Source organism: Aplidium turbinatum, chromosome 13 (assembly GCF_918807975.1).
Source record: "Aplidium turbinatum chromosome 13, kaAplTurb1.1, whole genome shotgun sequence".
NCBI classification, from domain to species: domain Eukaryota; kingdom Metazoa; phylum Chordata; class Ascidiacea; order Aplousobranchia; family Polyclinidae; genus Aplidium; species Aplidium turbinatum.
This window is the reverse complement of record NC_137484.1, coordinates 18,402,684-18,428,249: the sequence shown is the minus strand read 5'-3', so window position 1 is coordinate 18,428,249 and position 25,566 is coordinate 18,402,684. Positions and strand designations below refer to the sequence as shown.

Genomic DNA, 25,566 nt, shown 5'->3' with positions numbered 1-25,566 from the left:
TCAAAACAAAGAGTTGAAACCGTTGGATGCAAAGGATGACATGCGTGTTGCTGTTGCCCTATCAAAGACGAAGCCACAATTTCATGTTCTTGTTGAAGACAATCAGCAGCATCCTTCACATTACTGAAATGAAATCGAAGATATTGAAAAACATCTACATTCGCTATTTCTTAAATTTTATAAAACATAAATTTTGTTAGCCTACATTAAACCAAATATAGTTACTACTCTCTAACACTTGACAGCCTGTTTCACCCTAAAAGGATGATCATCAGAAGGTCCTTATTCAAATAGAAATATTTTTTTTGTCACCAATTCATTTTAATTTTATTGCGTTATGTCCAATTCATGCTGATCAAAAAAGATCCTCGGACTAAGCCACAAAAGGGGTTCAAGCAAACCAAATATTTTTTAAGGGGTCCGCGTTAAAAAAAGTTTAAGAATCCCTGCACTAGGCCTACCATATTTTCATCGCCTAAAAAGAGGACACGTTTCGCCTGCAAGTAAATTTTACGCTTGAAGAATCTTTTACATGTCTTTAGATCATTCATTACAATATTGCCCTACGCAGCAAAAGTTATCAAAAAAAAAAACAAAAAAAAAACGAGAAAACAGATTGACTGAACGTTTAACATATTTATTGTCATTTCTAGTGCTTCCTTAAGACAACAAATGATTTTATATTTGTAAGAGTAGGCAAAAAGTTAAAAAAGACCTAATTTTTAGACAGTTTCAGTCAGACAGCAATGATCGCAAAAATCTGCAAAATGTGACAAATCAGGCACGACCTCCAGGTCAAGCCTTAACTTATTCAACGAAATTGTTAAATTATTTGCAAGAAATATGACTAAAACAGTAGGCTGCACATTAGCGTTAAAATGCTAAAAACGGCGTAAACTAAAAAGCTGTTCCTTTCCTTGCAAAGCTTTAGGCCTATTCATGCCACAATTTCTTTTGCCGTAGGTTAGGTCTTAGCCTATAGCGTACACATTGCACTTTTAGACATTCGTTTCGATTTGTTCAAGTACCAAACTGAGTTGGTAATCAACAACGTTACTTCTACCAGCGTTGTACGGTATCAATATAAAACGTATGTAGGTAAAAGAATAATTCTTTGTTTAAGTGTGAGCATGGCCTTTGAAATGTCATTTAATATCTTACAGTGAACCAGGCAATGAACATTCAACAACGGTTCCATAAAATGCGTCAATTTCTTGTAGAATGTATAAATCAGCATGTTGCATTGGTATACAAAATATCAGTGATGTACGCAAACTAATTTTGTTTGCTTGGTGCCAAACATTCACACGGTATAAACCACTCGAAACAAACAAGTTTTATTTTGAATTTCCAGGAAGAAACACAAGCATCTGAAAGTGTTCATCTGACATTTTGCTGTATTTTGGTTCCAATATGTCTTTGCCCATTGAAAACATTCTTTCAACTGCAGCGCTGAAAGGTATTGGCGTGTTGTAGTGAAAAAAATACATTAAAAAGTATGCGTTGACGCTATGCGCTAAAAAACGCGAAAACTTTACGGCGTAGCCTCAAGCGCAAAATATCCAAAAAATGTGGCCGCAAGCGTTAGCGTAAACAAAAAGTCTACGCCGCAAGTATGCGGCGTATAGGCTACGTACATCTCTGATTAATGGAAGTAGGCCTACTGGACAGCTGTGTTGAAACACACAAAACAAACAAACACTGCCTTTCTCGTCCTGCAGCGTTGAGAGACATTTCTCCGCAACAAACAGTATCCAAACGCGCTTGAGATCTCATGTTGACTGGACGCCTTAGCAACTTGAAACTTTTGTCTTTTAAAAGACAACTCATTGACAGTTCGGATTATAATGACATAATCAACATTTTTAACTGGAAACCTAGGAGACTCCGCTTTGTGCAGAAGCTCCGGTAACACTAAGTTTTTGTATGCTGGCCCGCTGTAGCATTATTGGTGAAGGCCCACCAAGATATTTCCTAGGCCCACCCATAAATTACGTTCTGAATCAGCCACTGGTCGTGAAGCTGAAGAACACACTTCTAAAGCAGTGTTAGCTCAGTGGTTACGCGTCCGGCTCAAGACCACGCGGCGCAAGTTCGACTCTCGGGATGTGCGCTTGAGCAACGCATTTTCAGGACTGCTCTCCATTCAGCGGCACCTAGCGAATGGAATAATTCCCCGGCAACAACACCTCAACAATTCAATTCATTCAATTCAATTTATTTTTTGTTGCTGGCGCAAACATGTACAGAACGGCAAAGTAAACATACGAATTTGACACCAACAAAAGGGAAAGATGGCAAAACCTAAAGGTTTAAAATATACATCGATAAAACAGTGTTACCACTATCTTAAAATTGCACAGCCACCAAACCTAGAAGCGAGATAGAAAAAAAACTTTTTTTGTGTGAAAATATAGCCTACTACAATTACAATAAACACTTGCAAGTGCAAGGGCAATTAAACTTTATGACACAAAGAAGAAATCTAAAAGCTGACAAGTTTCCTAAACTTTTGCTTTGAGAGTCTTAAAAGCATTAAAAAAAGTGATGGCATAACAGACTCAGCAAGGCAAAAATTACAGGAAACCGGCTCAGTATGACCGCCGCACGAATTTAGAAAAAATTAATCAAAAGCAAGGATACGATAAAATAAAAAAAAATGCATGCATAGCCTACTGCTCTTTTTTCTCAGTTTCTCTCTGTTTTACAAAAAAAAAAAAACGTGCGTACAATGTTATTACCACTTGCAATAAGGGCGATTAAAACTTTAGAAAATTCAAGACCTGAAAAGTTTCTCAAACTTTGAAATTAGGTACAGTACTGTAGTCTTAAAGACAATAAGCAAAATTAAATTGTGATGTCATAAAAGAATAACTCAGCAAGACAAAACGTTTCATACACCCGGCTCAGTGTGACCATATATGAGTTCAGAAAAATAAAATAATAAAAAGTGAGATATATCTAAGTGTAATAAAAAAAACTTAGGTGATATTTACTTTTTAGATAAAGTTTGATTAATCAATTTCAATTCAAAGTTTCAACAGCTCAACGAAAATCACAAATAAAACAAGTTTTAGCAATTTAAATTGATTTGCAATGTCGCCAAAAGGGAGGTTTAAGCGATAAAAAGTTAAAAAAAGAAGTATTTGAAAGCAAACAAAGAACAAGGATTATTAATGTAACAGTTGGCACTAAAAATTAATGCTACAAAAAAAACAGTTTAGATGATGCGAGTTTCAGTACGGTACATTATAATTAATCTAAGCACGTCTGGCAACACTACTTTAAAAAAACACTGAGACTAGCAGTCAACTTTAAGTTTAGTGACAATTTAATGATAAAAATTTAGTATAATTTAAAGTTCAATTTTAATCATCATCAATTGCAAATTAGTCTAAAACAGTTTACGTTTTATAAGAGTTAATTTCCATTCGTAAGCCGATCTGAGCCGACTTCTTGTTTCTTTCCACTTGTTGGTTTAGCAAATTTCTTCAAAACGCATTTTCTTCAACAATTCCACATCAATTTTGATAATTTTTTCTTTGCAATAACCACAAACAAATTCTTTTTTCAAATTTTTCCAACTTGACGTGTCTCCAGGCCTTGATTTTTCATTAGTCTATTTTTTAAAATTGGACCAGGAGAGCACAAATTTTGCTGCCGACTTAGAAAACCGCGGGAAAAAAAAAAAAAAAAAACAATCGGAAACTTCACTCTGCTAACTTTGGTAACACTTCAAAACAATTTTCTCAACCTCACAACTTTTTAAAAAGAGCTCACCTCATGTGTAAGCGAAGATTCATTGATGGAGATACTATACGCCGATGATTTGGTTTTGAGTGACACAATGTAAGATCTGAGAGAGAAATTTAAGAAGTGGAAGGAGTCGCTCAATGTAAAGGTATGCGTGTCAATATCAATAAAAAGACAAAGGTCGTAATAAGCGGAACGGAAAATCACAATGAGCAAAATTGACCCATGTGGTGTTCCGTATGTGGAAGAAAAGTGATGGAAAATTCTTTTAAGTGGGTCAGGGATTCATAGTATAGGGATCGCCAACTCGGCTGGATATCTGACAAGCGGGTGTAAAAATGTTGCCAGATATTTTTTATATTCTTAGAAAAAAGCTCATTTTGGCATTTTTAAAGTAGTAGTTGCCCAAAACTTGCCCGTAAATAAACGGACCAGCTTTGGTCGAGCACTACTCTTTAAAAATGCCAAAAAATTAGTTTTTCTAAAAATTTAAAAAATATTTGGAAACACTTTTACACTCCGCTTGTCAGATATCCAGCCGAGTTGATCATCCCTATACTATGAATCCCTGAAGTGGGTGCATGGAAGATGTGCAAAGATGAAGAGAGAGGCGTGCAGATATGTGAAAGATGCAAGAAGATTGAAGAAGGAATGGTTAGTCCTGTTGAAAAGCTGAATGACTAAGTTGAATCAGTGATGCCTTTTGCTATCTAGGAGATAGATTGAATGCCAGTGGTGGTTGTGAAACGGCAGTGACTGCAAAATGAAGGTTTAGTAGGGTGAAATTCAGATAGAGTGTCGAGAGTTGTTATGTGGTAGAAGATTTCCGTTGAAAATGCGAGGAAGAACTTATACTACTGTAGTGCTGTATCTATCTACAGTAGCCTACTACTGTAGTGAGAGATCTGCAATGCTGTACGGAAGTGAGACATGGTGCTTGCGGGAAAACGAATTGGCGATTTTAAGAAGAACTGAGAGAGCGATGGTGAGAGCAATATGTGGTGTGAAGCTGATGGACAAAAGAAATACAGAAGAACTTGCTTGGGTTGAACGAGAATGTTGATAAGTTGGCGAAAGCGAATGGAGTAAGGTGGTATGGGCATGTTTTGAGAAGAGCGCTGGAGTTGCAAGTGGAGGGTCGTAAAAAACAAGGAAGACCTAAGAGAACATGGAAGGCAAGTTGGGCTTGACAAGAGAGGACGCGTTCAAACAGATCGATGTGGAGGCAGGGTGTGAAGGCGATTGCGGCACTTAGAGGTGAATCCGGCCATCCTCGGTAACATCACCGGATTAAAACTGGACTACTACTACTTTCTGTTTTTTTTTCTCAGATTGTGCGACATGACGCAATGAAGAATTTGACTTAAATCAAGCGGTTTAACTTCCTTGTAACATTTCTCGTCGATCTCCCCTACCAATTCAGTTTTAATTGATTACCCTGCACCTTTCAAAATTACTTAAAAAAATGCAACGAAATTCAGAACTTCACTACTCGAAACTAGACCAACCTAGATTACTATTATTATCGATACACAACCACTAAACTAGGTACAACACTCTATAAAATACACTGGTGCAAAAATTTGGAATAATATTGCCTACCAGTAGAAATTCGCAAACCCTCTTTCACAACTTTTAAAATGTGTCAATAATTTTCTTTTTGTACATAGCCTACTGTATTAAATTACTAAGGACACCAAATTACTGATCGGACTTGTAATTCTAACAGGCTCCGTTGGCCTACCTAAATTTCTTATCTTGGACAGCTTCATTGTTCTTTACTTTTATTTACGGTACGGTACTTGTCTCAATTAGCCAATTACCATTATTGATGAGTTTAGGGGTGGCTGCTCGATTTGAAGACCTTGAATAGTCACTTCGCTGCAGTGATGCTATTATCATTTAACAGTTTTACTGTACATTGTTTTGATGTATCGTAGGCTACATCTTTTTCGCAGCAGCCAATAAACATTTACAATGTAATTTTATCGATATATTGATTTAAGCTCGCTGTTCACGAAATTATGGCCAAGTTATCTGTCTCCGTATTGTGACATGGATTGTCGCGCAATCGTGACGTCATCATTGCGATGCACTGTCACGCTTGAGCGACAATCTCTGTCATTCTTTTTCTAATTTTCTAACTTGTGTTTTCCAAACGTGCTTCGTCTTCCTTTTACGATGTGTGAATCTAACGGACGGACGTAATTAAGAGTGTGAAGTGACTATTCCACATCACAATTGAACCCGTCTCTTGTTAACAATATACCATCAATCTTCACTCAACACATGTGGAACTTGAGTCGAAAGTTAGGAAGAAGACAGGTTGGATAGCAGCTCATATACATAGCGGTTATCAAAAAGAAAGAACATCTTCAATTGTGTTGTTCTGGTCACTTCAATCGTGAAGCTACAAGAATTGTTTTTTGCTGGTGCTGTAAAACGCATATTGCTGGCCAACCGAAGCGGCCAAAGAACAGCAATCGAAAAAGCGAAACCAGATCTCCAGCTAGAGAAGTCACTAATTCTACTGTGGGGCAGTATAAGCACGGTTACTTTATACTGCCTGAAGCGGCTGGGGAACGGTCACCAGACCAACAATCCGTCGACGATCGAACTGTCCGAGGAGAGCAAGAAACTGTGTTATTCCACCGACCACAAGACGAAGCGCGCGACGCCATTTTGAAACTGGATCACGTGGACAAAGAGTGCGACGCTTCTTGTAAGGGCAGTGGTGCGAGGACTATTTCCTGCCTCTGGTCAGTGTGTTACTTATTTGATTGTGTATGTTATCGAGCTTTTATAGCAAATTGGTGTAGCCTACTGCAATTTAGTAGTAAAAGTTAATTTGTTGATTACCGTACATATTCCACTTAATAAGTTACTGAAATAACTATGAGTGCCGCTTCCCTTGAGGACTGTCTGTGGGTCTCGGGCGGGCTGGGGAGTGTACAGGGGCCGGTCCGCCGCTCTTTGGTGGGGCGGGGTGGATCTGTCGCGGAGAGTGGGGCCACCGTAGCGCGGCTTCCGGTGAGTGGACCAGTAGTACAATCACAACTGCCCTCAGAGGTCGGTAGAGAGGAGGTTCACCAGGAAGTGTTAGGGCTACAGAATGACAGGGAAGCCCGTCAACGAAGGCGTCAGCTACTTAGTGACATCAGTGCGGCCACGAGACAGCTTGGGGAACTAAGAAGCAGAGACGAAGTGATAGAATTTGAATCACAGCATGTCAAGGCTCTAGATTGGAGGGTTAGAGACTTTTGTGCCATTACGCAGAAAGAGGACTCCGAACCTCGAGTCGCCCCCGAGTTTGAAATGTTGGTGAGGAGATGTAAAGAACGATGGGAGGAGCTAACAGACTCGCCCCCAGTAAATTCAGCTTCCCTGCCAAACATAACCATTGGGGTCCCTCCCTCATCTGCAGGGAAAAGCAGAAGGTCTGCGCATATTTTAGCTCAGATTGATCTGGAAACTCAATTAGAACAGATTCAAATTGAGAACCGCTTAGATGAGGCGCGAGAGACAAGGAAATTGAAGGAGGCCCGAGAACAGGAAGCCCGAGAAGAGCGTAAGCTGGCCAGAGAGCTTAAGGAGGCCCGGGAACAGGAAGCCCGAGAAGAGCGTAAGCTGGCCAGAGAGCTTAGGGAGTTACAAGTACGTGCAAGCTTGCAGAAGCAGATGGCCATGTCGGAATGCTATACAGAGAAGACACATAGCTTGAGGAGTTATCGCACGCGGGATTCCAAGACGAGCGCCCAGGTGAAAGATGGTCCCCATCTCAAGGAAAGCGAGAAACCAAAAAAAGCCCCTCACTCAGTGTTGTCTAAATTCTGTGCCCATATGGAGGCTGCTAACAAAGCAGACAAGTTAATGGCCCCTAGCTTAAATGTACCTGTTTATGAGAGACCTATTAGACCTCCGCCAGGATTTACTGATACTACTAGGTATATCCCTAAGGGTAGTGCAGTCCATGATGGGTATTATGGCTTACCCCTGCATGAAAGTGACGTGATGGCAAGGAGAGAACAGCAACCGCCCCTAGCCTACGACGGAGCGTGCGAAAAGGCGTCAAGGAAGGACTATCTTGACATGGCCTCGCTCATAAAATATGACGGGTTTTCTATGCCCTTTATTGTTTTTAAAAACGAGATAAATGCTTTGTTAGAAAAATGCCCATATGAGGATATGAGACTGAGCTTGATTAGAGCAGCATGTATTAAAACTGCTGCTCAAGACATAAGCTTGGTGATCAGTAGCACCCCAGGTTACAACGAAGCAATGCGTGCTAATATGGCATTGGAGCGTTTGTCTTTAAGATTTTCTGTTCGCGGCGGTTTTAATTCTGAGGCTTGTGTTAAAAGTATCCGATTTGGGCCGCGTGTGTCGGGGGCTGACATTACTGGTTGGCGCAAGTTTCGGGCAGAATTACTAGATTGCCAAATATATGCGGCAGCATACAAGCGGTCGGACTACCTTGAAGGGAAATTTGTCTGTGATCTAGCTAAACGTTTGCCCGTTTATGCGCGTCAACGCTTCATTGATTTCTTAGGTGATAAATTTGGTTGTACGGCGGACCCTTCCTATGATAGTTTGTTGCAGTTTGTTATTGCGGAAGAAAATGCGAAATCAACCGACTTTGGCGTTTGGTTAATGAGTGAGGACCATAAGTCGAGCAATAACCATTCTTTTGGTAAGTCGGAGAGTAAAAGGGACGCGGGTGCATTGCAAGTGAAACATACGGCGGCCAAGGTTGACGGCTATGGTAATATAAATTCCGCAACGTCAAAAACGAGTGTCTCGTTGTGTGAGTGTTGCCTTTCGTTTGGTGTGAATGTGGATCATGGTTTGGAGGTATGTCATCGTTTGCAGGGTATGACTGTGGCAAAGCGTGAAGAGTTTTTCTACAAACATTGGCTCTGTTATAATTGTGGAGGAAAGCATCGGGCTAGAGATTGTCGCTGTGCCATGAACTGTGATCAGTGTCAGGATGCTAACTATAAAACACCGAAGCATTTCGCTATGTTGCATGAATGGGTCGTTAATGATAGGCCAGCAAACAAACCAGTTCCAAAGAAGGTACGCGAGTCCGCTGTGGACAAAGTTGACAAGTCTGCGGTTAATAAAACTGGAGTTCAAGGTAGAGAAAAATCAGTCTCTTTGAGAAATGTGAAAGTGACACCTTGTAAAGTTTTAAACCGAACAGTTGCTGTGAAGGTCATAAACCCGGCAACTGGGTTAGAAAAGTTGGTGTACTGTCAGCTTGATTATGGATCCCAGATAACGCTGGTATCAAAATCTTTGTGTGCAGAGTTGGGGTTACAGCCCTATGAAAACATTTCCTTTACCATGAAAACATTAAACGGTGAGACGAAAGTTGATGCTGGTTTGGTCAAATTTGTGGTAAAATCGTTGTCGACTGGTGAGAGTTTTAATATAGATAATGTTGTTTGTTCGACGCCATGGAGCGATGACATTGAAACCTTGCCCCATAAGCAAGAATTGAGTGGCTACAGACATTTTGATGACATTAGTGTGTTTGAATTAGAAAATCGTCAGACTGTGGACATTTTGATAGGCGATGACTGTCCATTCTTGTTAACTGTGCTTGAAGAGCGAGTTGGTAAAACGTTGTATGAGCCGCACGCGATCAATACACCGTTGGGATGGCTAGCCGGTGGAGGGCGGTCTCCTCTCTGTTCGGACAGTCGTGTCACAGTCAGGAAAGTGCAGGTTCGCGATGATCTTGAGAACGTGAACTGGTTAAAACGTAAAAATTTGACGCGCGACTGCATTGCGGATGAATTAAGGCAGGAGTTAAAAGAGGCCACGCTGGCAGATTCGCGGCGTAGCATGTCACTCGCTGATAAGTTTTGGGGTCACTGGACAGATTTCTACCTACCTAAGTTGCGGGGTCGAAGAAAATGGAGAGACATCTGTCGCAATTTAGAACCCGGAGACTTGGTCCTCGTATGGGATATGAACGACCGACCCAAACGAGGGGACTACCGAGTCGGCAGAGTGGTTGAAATTTTACCGCAGCATCGAAAAGGTAAAGAGTTTGTGAGAAGGGTGAGGGTGGCTGTGGTAGCATGGGACACTAACACAAAGAAGTCGCACGTTGAAACCGTGCTTCGTGATATTTCTTGCGTTGCTCCGGTAGAGGGCGCGCGGGCACGCACTGCTGTGCTCGTTCCAGTTGGTTCGGGCCCCCCGGATGGACGTTAAGGAACGTCACTCATAGAAAATGTGTTCACTTTTTTTATTAATGTTTAATTGTTTATGACTTGTGTGATGTATGATGCTTATGTTGGCTGTTTACAAATTAAATAGATACAGTCTGGCTGGAACCGTATGTATTTATCAAGTACATATTGTCACTTTGAGTTACGCCAATATCGCTTACAGCAAATTTGCTTGTGATACCTGTGACTAAGCTGAGCATCTTATTCATTCTTTCACATTTAATTTAGTATCTTCATATGACAACTTTGTTTTGTATAACTTTAGGTGTATGGTGTGTTAGTACTGTAATGTCGTGTGAGCATGGTCCGTTTTAAATACCTTCAGACAGCAGTATGGGACTACAGGTTCATCTACATGACTATGTATGTTATTTATACGACAATATTATGCGGTATTGCTATTATGTTTAATGCGTGTTAGGTATGGCCAATGATGAGTAATTTCGTTTAGGCAAAAATAATCTTCTGGAAGATGGATATTGTAATATTCATCTTGGAGGCTGCTATGTTCACGAAATTATGGCCAAGTTATCTGTCTCCGTATTGTGACATGGATTGTCGCGCAATCGTGACGTCATCATTGCGATGCACTGTCACGCTTGAGCGACAATCTCTCGTCATTCTTTTTCTAACTTGTGTTTTCCAAACGTGCTTCGTCTTCCTTTTACGATGTGTGAATCTAACGGACGGACGTAATTAAGAGTGTGAAGTGACTATTCCACATCACAATTGAACCCGTCTCTTGTTAACAATATACCATCAATCTTCACTCAACACATGTGGAACTTGAGTCGAAAGTTAGGAAGAAGACAGGTTGGATAGCAGCTCATATACATAGCGGTTATCAAAAAGAAAGAACACTCGCATAACGTTTCTTTCAAGTTTGCTCCAGTGGTTCTCATAGTTTCAGTGGTCAAACACGACACAATTATTTTGCATACAGTGCAACTGATAATAATCAACCAACCATTTATTCCATAAAGAACAGTTTGAGCGACAATATCAGACTTGACTACTTGAGGTTGTGTATTCACATGACAATTCAGATGCGATATACTGTACAATGAGGAGCCCTTTACCATTTGGAAATTCCAGGTTGTTGCCAGGAGATACTAAAATGCAGAGAAACGTCTGGCCCACACAGTCAGAGGAATCGACAATGTCAGTGACATTCAGGGCAATAATACGACATTGGCTCAGTCCGCGAGTGCTAAACGAAATCCTTTTTTTTATAAGATTGAATCGCATAGCCTAATTCAAAAAATAATACATGAAGTAAAATAGCTACATAACTTCAAATGTTTTCGGCAAAACTTTCTCCCCTCGTCAGGAAAATACCTTAATTCATCTAAACAAAAACAAATATTTGTGAAATGTTAATCATAAATGACTGAAAATAAATAAAACTGCACTGACCTGCGTACAGGCACTCCAAATTAAGCAGCACAACCCCAGGCTCAACAAACAATTATTCGCTGGAGGGGCATCTTTTCTGTTGAATTTGTATTAGATTACGTTTGTTTTATGTTGCTTAGTGGTTTTTCCTTGATTGCCTTTATGTTGTTCCGCTCACTATCTTGTCTCATAACCACACTCCCGCATAGTTTGACAGATTGTTACCACCTTTTGTGTTTGTTCATTAGTTGTTGCTTGTACGCAGGTCAGTGCAGTTTTATTTATTTTCAGTCATGTATTATTAACATTTCACGAATATTTGTTTTTGTTTAGATGAATTAAGGTATTTTTCTGACGAGGGCATAAAGTTTTGCCGAAAACGTTTGAAGTTATGTAGCTATTTTATTTTATGTGTTATTTTTTGAATTATGCAATGGTTACTGGGTGAAGCACACAAATGAAAAATATGTCGTCTGCCCACAGAATAGAGAGGTAGATCTCACGCTATAAGGTAGTGGACATCCCGTTAGCAGCATCATGTCGAGGTAATAAAGCGAAGAAGTTGCAGGTTATGACAAATATACAATAAGCTAATCATAGTGGGTTGATTAGGCTATAGTCGTTGAGTTGTCTGCTTTTCAGAGTAGTTTTCTTGAAAGGGGTGATGCTTGTGATTGACAGACCTGCAGGAAAACATTTAAGCCAATGTGGTTCAAGCGTTATATCGATTGGACAACGCCAAGCTCAGCGGTTCCTAACTTAAGGTTCACATACCCCTTTGGGATTAAAGAAGCGCTAAAGTTCATACATTTAAATCAAATCTAGGAGAATTTCACTTGGAGTCATCCTTAAAAGAGGTTCGTACATATAAAAAGGCTGGGAGGCACTGGTCAAGCTGGAGTCAGCCGACACTTGCCTACGCTGTGCTCTACAACAGGGGTCCGCAAATACTGGGTCGCGACCCAAATTTGGGTCGCGAGACCATTCACAGTGGGTCGCAAAACGGTTTAAAATTACCATAAATATAACTTGTATGGCAAAAATAAATACAATCATATAGTCTTTGATGTGCTGAGTTTCGTACAATTTGGTAGGCTACAAGAAAATTTATACTTTCGATTGTAGTATAGTAGTTAAGCCCACGGTTATATATATAGCCTGGAAGACAGCTTGAGCCAGGGCATGAAAACTCTCTCAGCTTAGGCTATCTCCAGAACTGGCGACTGAAACTTAGCGAAAACAAAACTTTGGCGGCAGCTTTCCACCTATAGCCTACAGTCGGGAAGTTGATCGTGAGCTACATGTTCAGAACAATGGAAAACCTCTGACCTTCTGCCCCGAACCAGAATATCTTGGGGTGACACTAGACAGATCGTACACATACCGCCACCATTTAGTGTCACTGCGCAAGAAAATGACATCCCACGCTGCACTACTCAAGCGCCTGGCAGGCCACAGCTGGGGGGCGAGGGCTGACACTTTGCGTATAGCAGCCTTAGCCCTTGTCTACTCTTCAGCAGAGGACTGTGCACCTGTTTGGTGCTGCAGTGCACACTGCCATGACATCGGCACTGCCATAAACAGCGCCCTGCGCACAGTTACCGGATGCATGCGTCCCACACCATTGGATAATTTTGCCATTCTCGCTGGCATCCAACTTTCTGAGCTTCGTCACGAAGAAGCCACTCTGTTTCTTAGCCGACGGGCACTAAAGCCTAACCATCTTCTCCACCACAAGATCTCTGCTTCCCCAAACCAGCACCCCAGTCGACTGAAGTCAAGACAACCATTCGTGCCAGCCGCGCTCAACTTCTGATCAACGCAGCAGATGAACTTCATCTCTGCGGCTACTTGGGCGGACTATAAATGGAATTCTGAAAGGAAGTCAAGTACCACCGGACTTCATTCGTTCATCCCCAACGCCGACACATGCCCCATCGGCCTGACACTATAAAGACAAGCATGGGTGCGCCTCAACCGTCTTCGTACGGGCATCGGGCTTTTCCGGTCAACCATGCGCCATTGGCCTCTTCCTCTTCCTGTGAATGTGGTGCCGAGGAACAGACTGCAGACCACATCATCAATAACTGTACCATCTTCAAGCCACCTAACGGAGTGGAAGGTCTGCGTGTCATGGATGATAAAACTAAATACTGGCTGCTCTCTAATAGCCTTCCAGTGTAGTCCGCGAACATCTTGAGTCTGGGCTGGTAAAAGGATAGAGTAGACCCTCGGCCCCAGAGGCTTGCACGACGACGAAGCGCACGGTTAATAGGTCCACCCGCTTATTAAGCCCAATTTGGTCCATTCCGGAATTACTGAAGGTATAGGAGTGGTAGAAAATTGTCTCCCGCAGCCAAAATCGTCCGGTCCCGATGTGGCCTTAATAAATGGGGACGACCGTATTGGAATTGATATTAATTTGCAAAGTGTTTTGCGCAAAATTATATGCTTCCGAAACGTTTGGGTCGCGAAGACTTCGAACGATTGCTTTTTGGGTCGCACCAAAAAGTATTTGCGGACCCCTGCTCTACAATACCAGCAGCAGTAATCAGAAAAAGGTAAACTACGGCCCGCGTGATAGTAATTGAAAAATAAGAGTACATTTTGTTTCTACTTTTCCTAGTATGTGGAAATTTTTTCCTGTTTGGATGTACTGTTATTTCAATAAATATTTGTCTACACTTGGTTTGATCACTCCGTAATTGCAATTTTGGGAATTTATGAAGCGATTCTGGGGAAATTCATTCGGTGGCGGCATGTGGCAGCACTGAGCTGCAGGTCTAGCAATATCAAACAGAGTTGTGCTTATGTAGAATTGCAAAGTCAGCGCTGCACATACTAATAAGCTTACTAGTTAAATCAATGATGTTTACCTGGCTAGATAACCACTCTTTGTACAGTATACACTCACATGACCCGCTTGTCAAATTCAGAGAAATATTTGAGTGAAGGATGAATTTAAAAAATTCGGACTGAAGGAGGAAGATGCAAGGGACAGGGTGAAATGGGATTAAAACAATTGCTGCGCGGAAACAATCGGCCATCCCCACTAGTGGGGAACAAACCGACGATGGATTATGATGATGATGATGATTTGGCTCTCGAATCAAAATATTTGCCCACCCATAGATCAAGCGCCATGCTTGTCGAAAACAAAGCAATATGAAGTTACCGCAACAAATAAGTGTATATACATAAAGTTACTTCACACCGCTATTGCAACAGTTGATACTTACATACTCATGGGACAACCTATGAAATTGAGATCAAGTCCAAGAATTGTGTTCATGTCTTCCTTGGACAAATTGAAGTCGAACACCTACAGGAAATTAAAAAACGATGTCATTTCACAACAGACTGCTGCGAATCCAAAGAAACAAACGAAGAACCTCAGTATGTTGATTGGTACTACGTATATGGCAGGGTTACTCAACTAATCTTAACAAAGGTCCAGTTTGACAAGTTGAGTATTTTTAGCGGTCCGGCGAACAAGTTATTTCACACGCAACCACGAAAGTTAAATTATCTGTACCAAACCACTTTTTTAGGTAAAATATAACTCTAATTGGATTTCTGAGAAAGTGTTGGGGAGTCTGGGAGTCGAAGGCCCCAGCAACTAGGATAACCACAGTAAAACTTGCTTCTTCTCGGTAGAAATCTGTTTAAAGCCCTGAAACGTGGCAATGAGGTTATTCTTTCAAAAGCTCAAGGTCCACCATCAGCACCCAGATGGTCCGGATTCGGACCGCGGTCCACCAGTTGAGTAGCCCTGCTATATGGCTTGAAGTTAAGACTCGATAGAGAAAAAGAAACTGACATGAGGAGCAACTATATGCGATTTCTTCCGAGTTACAAGCAGTGGCTGATTCAGAACGTAATTTATGGGTGGGCCTAGTAAATATCTTGGTGGGTCTTCACCAATAATGCCACGGTGGGCCAACACACAAAAACTTAGTGTTGCCGAATATCTCTTACAAGTGCTATGAAATAGTGATGCCACAGACAATTCAGTGCCACTTGGTTGTTCTAGTGTTAAACATTAATATGTTCATTTTTCAAGAATCTGATTTTGGGTGGGCCCACTGTCAATCTGGGTGGATCTGTACCAATCAGGCCCACCCGGTAGATCCGCCCCTGGTTACAAGACCATCTTTTTGGTTTAGAATGGACTAAGGTCCGATACCCATTAAGATTACGGGGTTGTGCTTTGGCTAAACAGTCAATGACATGCTTGAAAGGGCGCCATACATGCGCCAATAAATTTTCAACATCGCAAAAAATCTAGTGGTACCGATACAGCACCAACTAGTAATGAACAGAACACTAAAAACTTTGAGTAAAATTGAGACCCTCATCTTCAAAATAGACTTATCTCGATATATAGTACAACAGAGTGGCAAACCTTTGGCTGATAAAAAACAAATCCTATCTGGCTAGTTTTTTTTTTCGGTCATTGACCAAGTTTTTAGCAAAATGTCCTAAAAAACTGAAGTGAATTACGTCAAACCACGCATAAATCGATTTTAATGACGGCAAAGAAAACAGTTTATTTTTGGCAATCGGAAATACAAGACGCAGACTTGGAATGTCATACTTGGAATGTCATTCTTGGAAGGAATGTCATTCCTGATTATGACACACGTACGTGTCGAAAACGTTTAAGAGGTTATTTTGGTTATGTTATATTTTTTGTGTGTAAAAAAGTATGTTAAACCCGCTAAGGTTACTCTGTTTTATTTCTCTTTGGTTCAACAATATTGTTCTCCTTCTTTTGAGACTAGATCAAATTTCAGGGCAGGTGGTGGAGAGCCAGGTCAGTGTACCTTCGTCCAGCGTTGCTATACCATGCGTTCCATTTGGAGCCTTGTAGATGGGGCATTCGAGAACGACATGGTCAGCAGTTTGTTCCTCCGCGCCGCAATCGCATTCAACAATATTGTTAATTGGCTCATACGGCGAAATACCAACTGGTATAGACGTTGACAACTAAAAGTAGCCTATGTTATTTCATCTATACAAGAAACCCGTTGTGTTAAATAGCACGAAACGTGTGTGGCGAAATGTTTGATGCCAGGCATTAGAACTTCGATCTAAGCATTTTTCCGTAGTGTTAAAAACGGCGGCGCGGACACCTTGGAAATTTCTAGCGTGAAGCGTCGCTTTTAGGCCTTGCCTTGAAGTAGTACCTGGCGCAAGACCATTTCCGTAAGTCGACACTCTTATAATTGCACCACCTGATGCTCCCCCACTCCCCGATTGTTCCTCCACCTGACTTGACGTCCTCTCTCAGTTTTTTTTTTCCTTTTATTAATTGTTTTCCCGTAAGACACAGCGTTTGTCGAATAGTGACAGCGCGTGTCGAACGGCATTGCCGCCGAAAAAGGCATAAATCGCAGCCCTGGCCCAGTTACTCCCAGCTACCAGGAAAATATCATACATCACCACCAATGTAACAATGACCTAAAGCAGGGGTCACCAACCTTTTTTGCATGCGGGCCACTTTGGCACTAAGGATAGCTGTGGCGGGCCGCACTAATAAAATGATAGGTAGGTTGACGCTTATGCTAGAATAAAACGCATTTCGTACCCAGTATCCAGCGTTACATGTTGTTCATACTTATGTTAGAATAACGCAGCAACAAAATTAATCGAACAACGCTACTGCCAGGCCAAGCTCCTTTTACAACACTTTTGACTTTTTTAACAATGCCTAATAAACGAGGCCACTTATTTTGTGCACTTATAGCGAGGCGAGCGGTTTCATCAGAATATCCATCGCCAAGCAAGAGTGGTGTTGTTACTTTACTTCGCAAAAGATATCTTGCAATTAACAGTTTCAGTAAACAAGGAAATGTTTGACACATCGCAGTACAGGCAACAATAGTGACCTGCAAACATATCAGCGAAAAATAGGCTCCAATAACAGGGGAAAAAACAGGTACCATGAAACAAACGCTTGCGGAAATCACCGAAAAATCGTAATTCTATCGTAATTCATGAACAGTCTTCCCTCTAAAAAAGCAATGAGTTGGTTTTTCATCCTTTTTGTGAGAGTTTATAAAACCGTCTTTATTTTATTATTGACAACTCTCACTTACGGTGCTTATCAGCATGGCAAGAATTGTTGATTAACAACATTTTGCAGTACTTGCTTCGGCAGAACATACACTAAAATTGGAACGATACAGAGAATATTAGCATGGCCCGCGCAAGGATGACACGCAAAATCGTGAAACGTTCCATATTTCTTAAAAAAAAAAACGTTTTGCAGTACTAAGCTAAATATTTTCATAATATACAATCAGAAAAAGTCTTTAAATTTATATATAATATTTTGCCAATTTATTATAAATTGAGTTGGCACACCGACCTATTTTGCCAACAAAAACTTGCATAAAGGAAATACTGCTCGTGAAACACAATAACGGTGAAACGCACACTAGTGTTTGCATGACATTTGCAAACTTAAAATAAGCAACCCTATGCTCACAGACAATTTCGAAATTCGAAAACAGACGTTTTAATCAACCACTGGGACAGTGTGGCTGGACATCGCATTGGAATAACTTTAAGCAACCCCCACCTAGAACTATAATCTGATTGGTCGGTCGGTGGAATCATATGCAAAGCGAAAATATGCTTCCCGGAAAGTATTTTTTGCTTTCGTGCTCATTAACTCAAGAAAAGTATATTTTGTTATACTTGTACGCTGATACCTTCCGCGGGCCGCTGCGATACAGCGTGGAGGGCCGCATGCGGCCCGCCATTTGGTGACCCCTGACCTAAAGGATTGGCTCAATCAAAATGCTTTGGATTTACAATCAAATAGGTATTTGGCATCATACAAAACAACATTAAATATGAACAAAGTCGCACAAAAAAGGTAACTCATATTTCCAAATTAACTTTTGCCTAAAAATTCAAACCGTCACACTGTTTCTATTCGCTGTGTTGCATGAGATTCAAGCGAAAGCTGTTCGTGTTAAATTACTTCCTCTTTGAATGCAGGCTGTGCTATTGCGTCCAGTGCAAAACTTTAAAAATCTTTAGAACAGCATAACTTATGAACAACCGATTCGAGCTTCGATTTAGTTAGGATGAAAAATGTGTAACCTAAATGGCAAGCACGTTATTTCTCAGAAAGTAACCAACGTGAAATGCTATAGGTAAAATTTTATACTTTTGGATAGTTGAAACATGGTTCAGACAAAAGCTGTCATACAAAAGCTTCAGACAAAAACTAACTCAGTGTGAGTGACTACATCGTTGGTTTATAACCTTTTTTGAAGAACGCGAAAGTTTGGCCCGGCTACGCCATTGGCTTCCATGTCTAATAAATAGACGTCGAACCTTGTAAAAAAACATTTTTTCCAGATGGGGTGAGACTCTTAGCTGTACAACTCGAAAAAGTGATCGAGTTCATGGTTACACAGCTGGAGTTCATAAACTTTCACTGTCAACAAAAATCTAGAAAATCAAACGGTTTCTCAGGCAACACCGCTCAGCGAGCTACGTCATTATTACCACATTTCAGCCACCTGGGGCAAGCGTGAAATTAAAAGTAACTGTGTGAAACAAGCACATTGAAAGAATGAAAGCGAGGACTCGCTTTGACAAATACAACAAGGAATAATAGTTCAAAACATCTACTTGAAATACCGAGTCAACGAGGTCTTGCCTTCCTATCGAAATGGCTTCAACTAACCTAGATCAATAAAACTGTGTTATGCATTTGCAACAAACCTGAAAGTTCGACCGGATCCTGCTTGGTGTGACACTTTTAGGAATGACAACCAGTCCTCTTTCAATGGGGAATCTCAAAACAACTTGAGCTGGGGTTTTGCCGATTTTCTTCGCTATTTCAATGATCTTAGGATTGTCAAGCACCACTGGTTCTTCTTTTTTTGCCCTAAAAGTGATGTTAAATTATGCTTTATTGTAGTCTAACCCTGTTTTTTTTTTCGCTGAGACTTTTCGGTCATTTGTCCGAAATGACTTGAAAAAATTCGGTCATTTTTTATTTATTTTAGTCATTTTTCCTGATGAAAATGTTTCCTTTCAAGTAGCTGATACAAACTAAAATTTGCACTTCCTGACTGGCTACAACATTAAGTTTCGCTGAGAAACGTATATATTTTTTCGGACATTGTGACCGAATTGACTATATTTTTTTCGGACATTTTGCTAAAAAATCGGTCAATGACCGATAAATGACGGGAAAAAAATCCAGGTCTAACCTAAACTACAAAGCTTAACAGTGCACTATCGGGGCAGTCGACTGGTGAAAGCACCAGTACGACACTTGGAAGAAAGTCAGTCACAAACTATCAAGAGCAGGAGACTGGTCTCTAGCAAGTCACTTAAAGATATTTTTGGGTGGACAGTAGATAGATACAAAGATTCACTTCTTGTTTACTTAAAAACGTGCACTAATGCTTCTTACCAAGGACGATCTGGTGAACCAAGAGGGCTGTAAGCAGTCACAACAATGTCATTCGCTTTGCAAAATTTGACGAGTTCTTCTTGAACAAGATATGGATGAACTTCTATTTGATTCATCACTGGCTTGACTGAACATTCTTTCATAACGCGAGTCATTTGATATTGATTGAAATTGGAAACGCCAATGTCCCGAACCAGGCCTTCTTTTTGCAATTCCTCCATGGCCTAAAAACATGTTTTTAACTTACAAAACAAGCCTTCTTCAAGACTCTGCTAAAATATAAGAATATGAACTACGGAGTTTAAAAGACAAAGATGTCAGTCAGAGATGACGTTACATGACTCATTTCTTTTTTTGTCGTGTCACAGTTGAAGATTAGTGTTAGAAGATTTGTTGTCGTATCACAGTGACAACGGTTTGACAACGCTCTAGTCCACAATCGATGGTAAAATAATGGAAGCAGCTGAATCAATGACTATGTCCCTTCGCGACTTTTTGTTGTGTGGTATTGCCATTTTGCATCTGTTAGTGCAGTGCATGCTGTCGCAAAGTCAAACATGATCATCATCATTAAGTTCCTTCCTCTCGTCGAGGGTTGGAGGCAATGAGACGCCAAGTTTCTCTGTTTTGAGCTTTTTCTTTTGCAGTTTTGTAGTTAAGTCCTGACCAGTCTTCAATATCATTAGTCCAAATTCTTGGTGGTCTGCCCCTATTTCGTTTGCCGTTCATTTTTCCTTCTAGTAGTTGTGTTTGAATAGAATTATTGCGAATCATGTGGCCAAAATATTTCAATTTTCTTGATTTAATTGTTTGTAGAACTTCCATGTTGGTTTGTATTCTGGATAGTACATCTTTGTTTGTGATTTTATCCTTCCATGAAATTTTAAGCATTCTTCTATAAATCCACATTTCAAATGCCTCAAGTCGTTTAACCATTTGTGATGACAGTGTCCATGTTTCTGCATTGTAGAGTAGTGTAGTCCATATATAGCATTTCGCAATTCGTTTTCGAGTGTTGATGTTAATTTTGCGTGTTGTTAATGTCTTTTTCATTTTCACGAAGTTGTTTCTTGCTATTTCTATTCGTCTCAATATTTCTGTATCGCATCTGCCATTTTCAGTTATTGTGTGTCCCAGATAGGTGAAGCTTTTGACTTGTTCGACCAGCATTCCGCCAATGGTAATATTTAAACTTGGTACATTTTCTTTTCTTGTAATAATCATAGTTTTCGTCTTGTTTATGTTGATTTTCATGTTATATTCCTTTCCAATATTGTTCACTTTTTCTATTATTGTTTGGAGAGCTTCTGTTGATTCCGCCAATAAAACAGTATCGTCTGCATACCTTAGGTTGGATATGTTCATACCTCCTATGCTGATACCCTCCATTCCATCAATCTGTCTGAAAATCATTTCAGTATACAAGTTGAATAGACATGGAGATAGTATACATCCCTGGCGAACTCCACGTTTTATGTCCATTGCACCAGATAGACCATCTTCCATCTGAATAAACGCCTTTTGCGTCCAATATAGATTTGCTATTAGTCGCAGATCTTTTCCATTTAAACCTATATCAGCCAAACATTGCATCAATTTTTCGTGTTTAACTCGGTCAAAGGCCTTTTCATAGTCTATAAAGCAAGTATAAACATCTTTATTGATTTGGTTGTAACGTTCACATATAGTTCTCATATTGAAAATTCCTTCCCGTGTTCCCTTTCCAGGCATAAAACCACTTTGAGTTTCATTAATTTCATTTTCGATAATTTTTCTATTTCTTCTAAGTACAACTCTCAGCAAAATTTTAAACATGATATATAATAATAATATATGATTTTAATAATTCTAGGACTCTCTCGAACGACAAGACAGAAACAATCATCCATGCAACATATAAAAGGAATATTTGGTCTGAGGCCGTCGATGTCTGGTTCAGGCAAGGTAACTGAAGACCGAAGGACCCTCTCTCTCTCTATTTTGCTTTAAAGAAGTCAGGTCTTTGAAGAAAAATGAAAAGAGGGTAGTTTCAATAAAATTAAAACTAGGACAATCTATTAAAAATAGAATATCTACAAATACTCACCTTCCACGTATCAACATAGTCGGTGTCATCAGGTATGGCCTCTCCTTTTTCATTCAAAGGAAATAAATTTCCATTGTTCTGTAGAAATATGTAACATATAAAAATGTAACAAACAAATGAATTGCTTCGCAACAGCCTGCAGTCGCAAGAAGTATTAACACAGCGATAGCAGGGTGTTTCGCGGTTCAATAAACAGTAAACACATACCCCAGACCAGCTGTAATCAAAACAGTAGGTCGCCACGCCCATTTTCCGGTAGGTTTGCAACTAAGCCAATAAAAACGGAAATGTGCCAGAAACTCACAAGAGAGTTTCTCAGTTAGCAACGATAGCGAAACGCTTCCCTGTTCAGGCCAATTTTTCGGTTTGATTTTGATAAGTACTCTAGATCAAACATGGGAAAACTACGCCCGCGGGCCAAATCCGCCAGTTGGGTTATTTAATCTGGCCGCGTGATATTGGTGGAAACGAATGCTTTAACCCAATTCATTACTATTTTTTCTAATGCACATACAATCATTCCGTCTTATTGAAATTTTGATGTAGGGTTTATTGTTATGTCACAACTAAGCATTGTAAATTTGGTTCATTGTTCCGTCAAAGTTAAACAATTCCGTCACACACAACAAGCAAGGCATCTATTGAGTTCCGTTAAGGATAGGGGATCTCCTGACTAAGAAGCAGCAGGCCAGTGATTCCCCATCAAGTAGCAATTCAGTATTGCATTGTTTTTATTAAAAGTGCATGGAGAATCAGCAGAGCCCTATTTATGGCATATGCATTTCGCTCTACTACTGTAGAGGATCATTAGTGCTTAAAAAGCAAACATACCAAAGCATCACCTAAAACTATTACTAAATAAATGAATCTGCAGTCGCCTAACTAAGGTACTGGCCAAGACTAACTGGTACAACACTGCGTAAAAAATTATAGGCTACGGACAATTGAAACTAAGCTACACGATACTATGACAAAATAATGATGAGACAATGCGCAAAGGCCTACCTACAACATCACAAACTCCATAAATTGGTCTTGAAATTTTTATTTCATGCTATTTGAGGTAAATTACCTAAGTTACCGATTATCTGACCAATGCTGTTCAAAATAGGTCAGTCATTAAGATTGACAGGATGTGCCATAATGCCATCCATTCAGAGTTGAGAAAAACCAGTGTATTTTTAAAAAGGCCCAACTCGCATGTTTTTTTTAAAAAAAAACCCAGTTTTTTTTGGGTTTTATTTAAAAAAGATGCAAAAAAGGTAGATGTATGCTTATTTCACTTCAAGTACTACTTTTTACCAATGAAGTGCCTCTCACTCACAGTACATGCTGGGTGCTGGCATAACTCAATAAAATAACGCACTAGGGCTGTTTAACTATGAGGCCTTCTTGCATAAATGAGTTTTAGTGTAGTACAAAGTGGCATTACTTGATTTTTGTGTACAGAAATATCCACTGTGTTTTCAATTTATCCTTGAAACTTTCCTTCACAATCACATCCTTAAGTCCTAACTTGAAGTTTGTTTTAAGTACCTTGTAGTACTTTGGTTCATTTTTTCAATTTTCTGATAAAAATTGAACAAATATGATGCTCTGGGGTTTTTTTTGGTTTTTTTAAGTGGTTTTTTTTGGGTCGGGTAAAATATCGACAACCCTGCATCCATTACATAACTTATTTACGGTAAGTGCGGTAGTTAAGACTGTAAGTTAAATTTTGCAAAGTGTGGTGGTCAAGCTACCGGTAGTTAATATTTTATGATAGAAATTCAAGACTGGCGGTCAACAAATATTTGAACATGTTAAGAGACAGACTCTGCCAGTCAGAGATAGGCAGTAGCGCGCTACTTTTTCCAATATAAAGGAGAGGCACTACTCTAGCATTTAGTCGTACTTCCACGGAAATGGCCCTTTTCGACAAGTTCCCTATTCGGCGACAGCCTTTTTCAACAATTTTTTGAAATTCCAACGATGCCTTCTGTTTATTTAGAGAATTTTGTATTTTATTCCACAATATCGTTTCTTTTGCATTCCGACAAAGAAAAATAAATTAAAATGAAAGTTAGCAATAAATGTTTGCTCACATAAAATTAAAATGTTTGCTCACATAAAATTGGGGTCTGCTACTATTCGGTGAGTTCCTAACCTCTAACCCTAATAAACGGCAATGATAATTAGGCTACGGTACCCAATAATTAAAAAATTTTTTTTTTAAAAATCACCGAATAGGGATCGGACTCACCGAATCGGACTCACCGAAACGGGCCATTCCGATAAAATTGACATGTATCCTACGTCATCCACCTTCTTTGCGTCATGTTTATGTCATTTGTCATGTCATTCATTTTTTAAATAAGCTATATATTTGTTGATGTTGTATATATGATATTTCAAATATTATATAGTTTACATCAAAATAACCTTTTTCAAAAAATGATGCTGCAACTCAAAACAGTCGAAGAATTTTTGATGTCAACAAAACTTTTGAATGTAATGTAAAGGCAATTACATCGTTTTAACGTCGCCAGACGTTGAAATCGTGTACAAAAGGGAACTTTTGCTGACCAGGTATAGGCATAGGCGTCGAAATAGGGTGGGCCGGGTGGGCGACGCCCACCCTGCCGTATAACGAGGGTGGGCAAAATATGTTTCGCCCACCCTGTTTTCATGACACTTATGAAGTGTTCATTGCAATTATTTCCGTTTTTGTTAAACGCTGAATTATCCAACCAACTGCAGCGCAACTTCTTGTTTTTTGGTATGTCTCTCGCTAGGTATCCGACAGAACAAAGCCATTCCGCAACAACGCTGCGTGAAAAAAATGCGTTACTCACTGCATTGTTGTCGCTACGGCAACTGTCACACGCTGGCAATTCCTGGCGAGAGAAAGCCACGTTTGATCTTTTCTCCGAATGGTCTCACTTTGGTTACGTCACAATCAAACTTCAGTTCCGGGTCAGTGTAAGGGAATATGAATATGACATCACAATGAATATAACAACAAAATAACCGATACAAATTAAAGACGCACTGAAACAATCGCTTTTTACAAACCAAAACGCGGCAAATTCGAAGGCGCCACTTTAAAGATAACAGGTCACGAGTCACGGGCTTTTTAGGTCGCAAAGGAATGTTACATAAAAGAAGTTTGTTTAGTTTAGCAGAGCTCATAAGATCGCAAGGTGCAAGAAAGCAAACATCAAACTTATTAAAGCTTAACTGCTGCAGCGACGTTAAATGCAGTCTTTGTGAGAAACACCAGCCACAGTCTTCGAAATTAGCATCGGCAATAAAAATGCCGAAGCCACACGAGCGCTTGTTGTAAGGACCACAAGATTACAAAAAAAAATAATCTTCTCAGACTACACCAGACTAGGATGTTGATTCGATCTTACTATTGCTGGATGTTTTATTTGGGATACTTCCTACTTCGCCGGCGCTTAGCCACGTGCCCAGCTGGGAGAATCTTTTATAGAAATATCACCCTATTTGCAATGATTTAACTCCAGTAGACATCAAATTATTGTAAGCATTTATTCTCCTTATTGCACCTCACTTTCCGTTATCTCGTCCAGCTGATACAGCATCTGATGATACCGATTCTGACTAGTTCATCAAACAGACTTTGTGTTGCTCACAGTGTC

At 40.0% G+C, this 25,566-nt stretch overlaps 1 protein-coding gene and 1 non-coding gene across 2 annotated transcripts in view; one reads left to right on the top strand and one right to left on the bottom strand.

The window, feature by feature from the left end:
- Positions 1 to 10,912: 10,912 nt before the first annotated feature.
- Positions 10,913 to 25,566, bottom strand: part of LOC145781873 (aldo-keto reductase family 1 member B1-like) — a 30,124-nt gene continuing 15,470 nt past the window's right edge. The window contains exons 4-8 of the mRNA XM_082593553.1: positions 21,923 to 22,000; positions 19,837 to 20,060; positions 19,137 to 19,302; positions 14,630 to 14,712; positions 10,913 to 12,073 (exon numbers count right to left, since the gene is read on the bottom strand). Of these exons, the coding sequence (XP_082449679.1) occupies positions 12,004 to 12,073; positions 14,630 to 14,712; positions 19,137 to 19,302; positions 19,837 to 20,060; positions 21,923 to 22,000 (621 nt within the window). The 3' untranslated portion in view covers positions 10,913 to 12,003. The remainder of the gene's footprint in view (positions 12,074 to 14,629; positions 14,713 to 19,136; positions 19,303 to 19,836; positions 20,061 to 21,922; positions 22,001 to 25,566) is intronic.
- LOC145782654 (U6 spliceosomal RNA) lies at positions 17,538 to 17,642 on the top strand. The gene has a single exon (XR_014290878.1). It is a non-coding gene; the product is annotated as a U6 spliceosomal RNA (small nuclear RNA).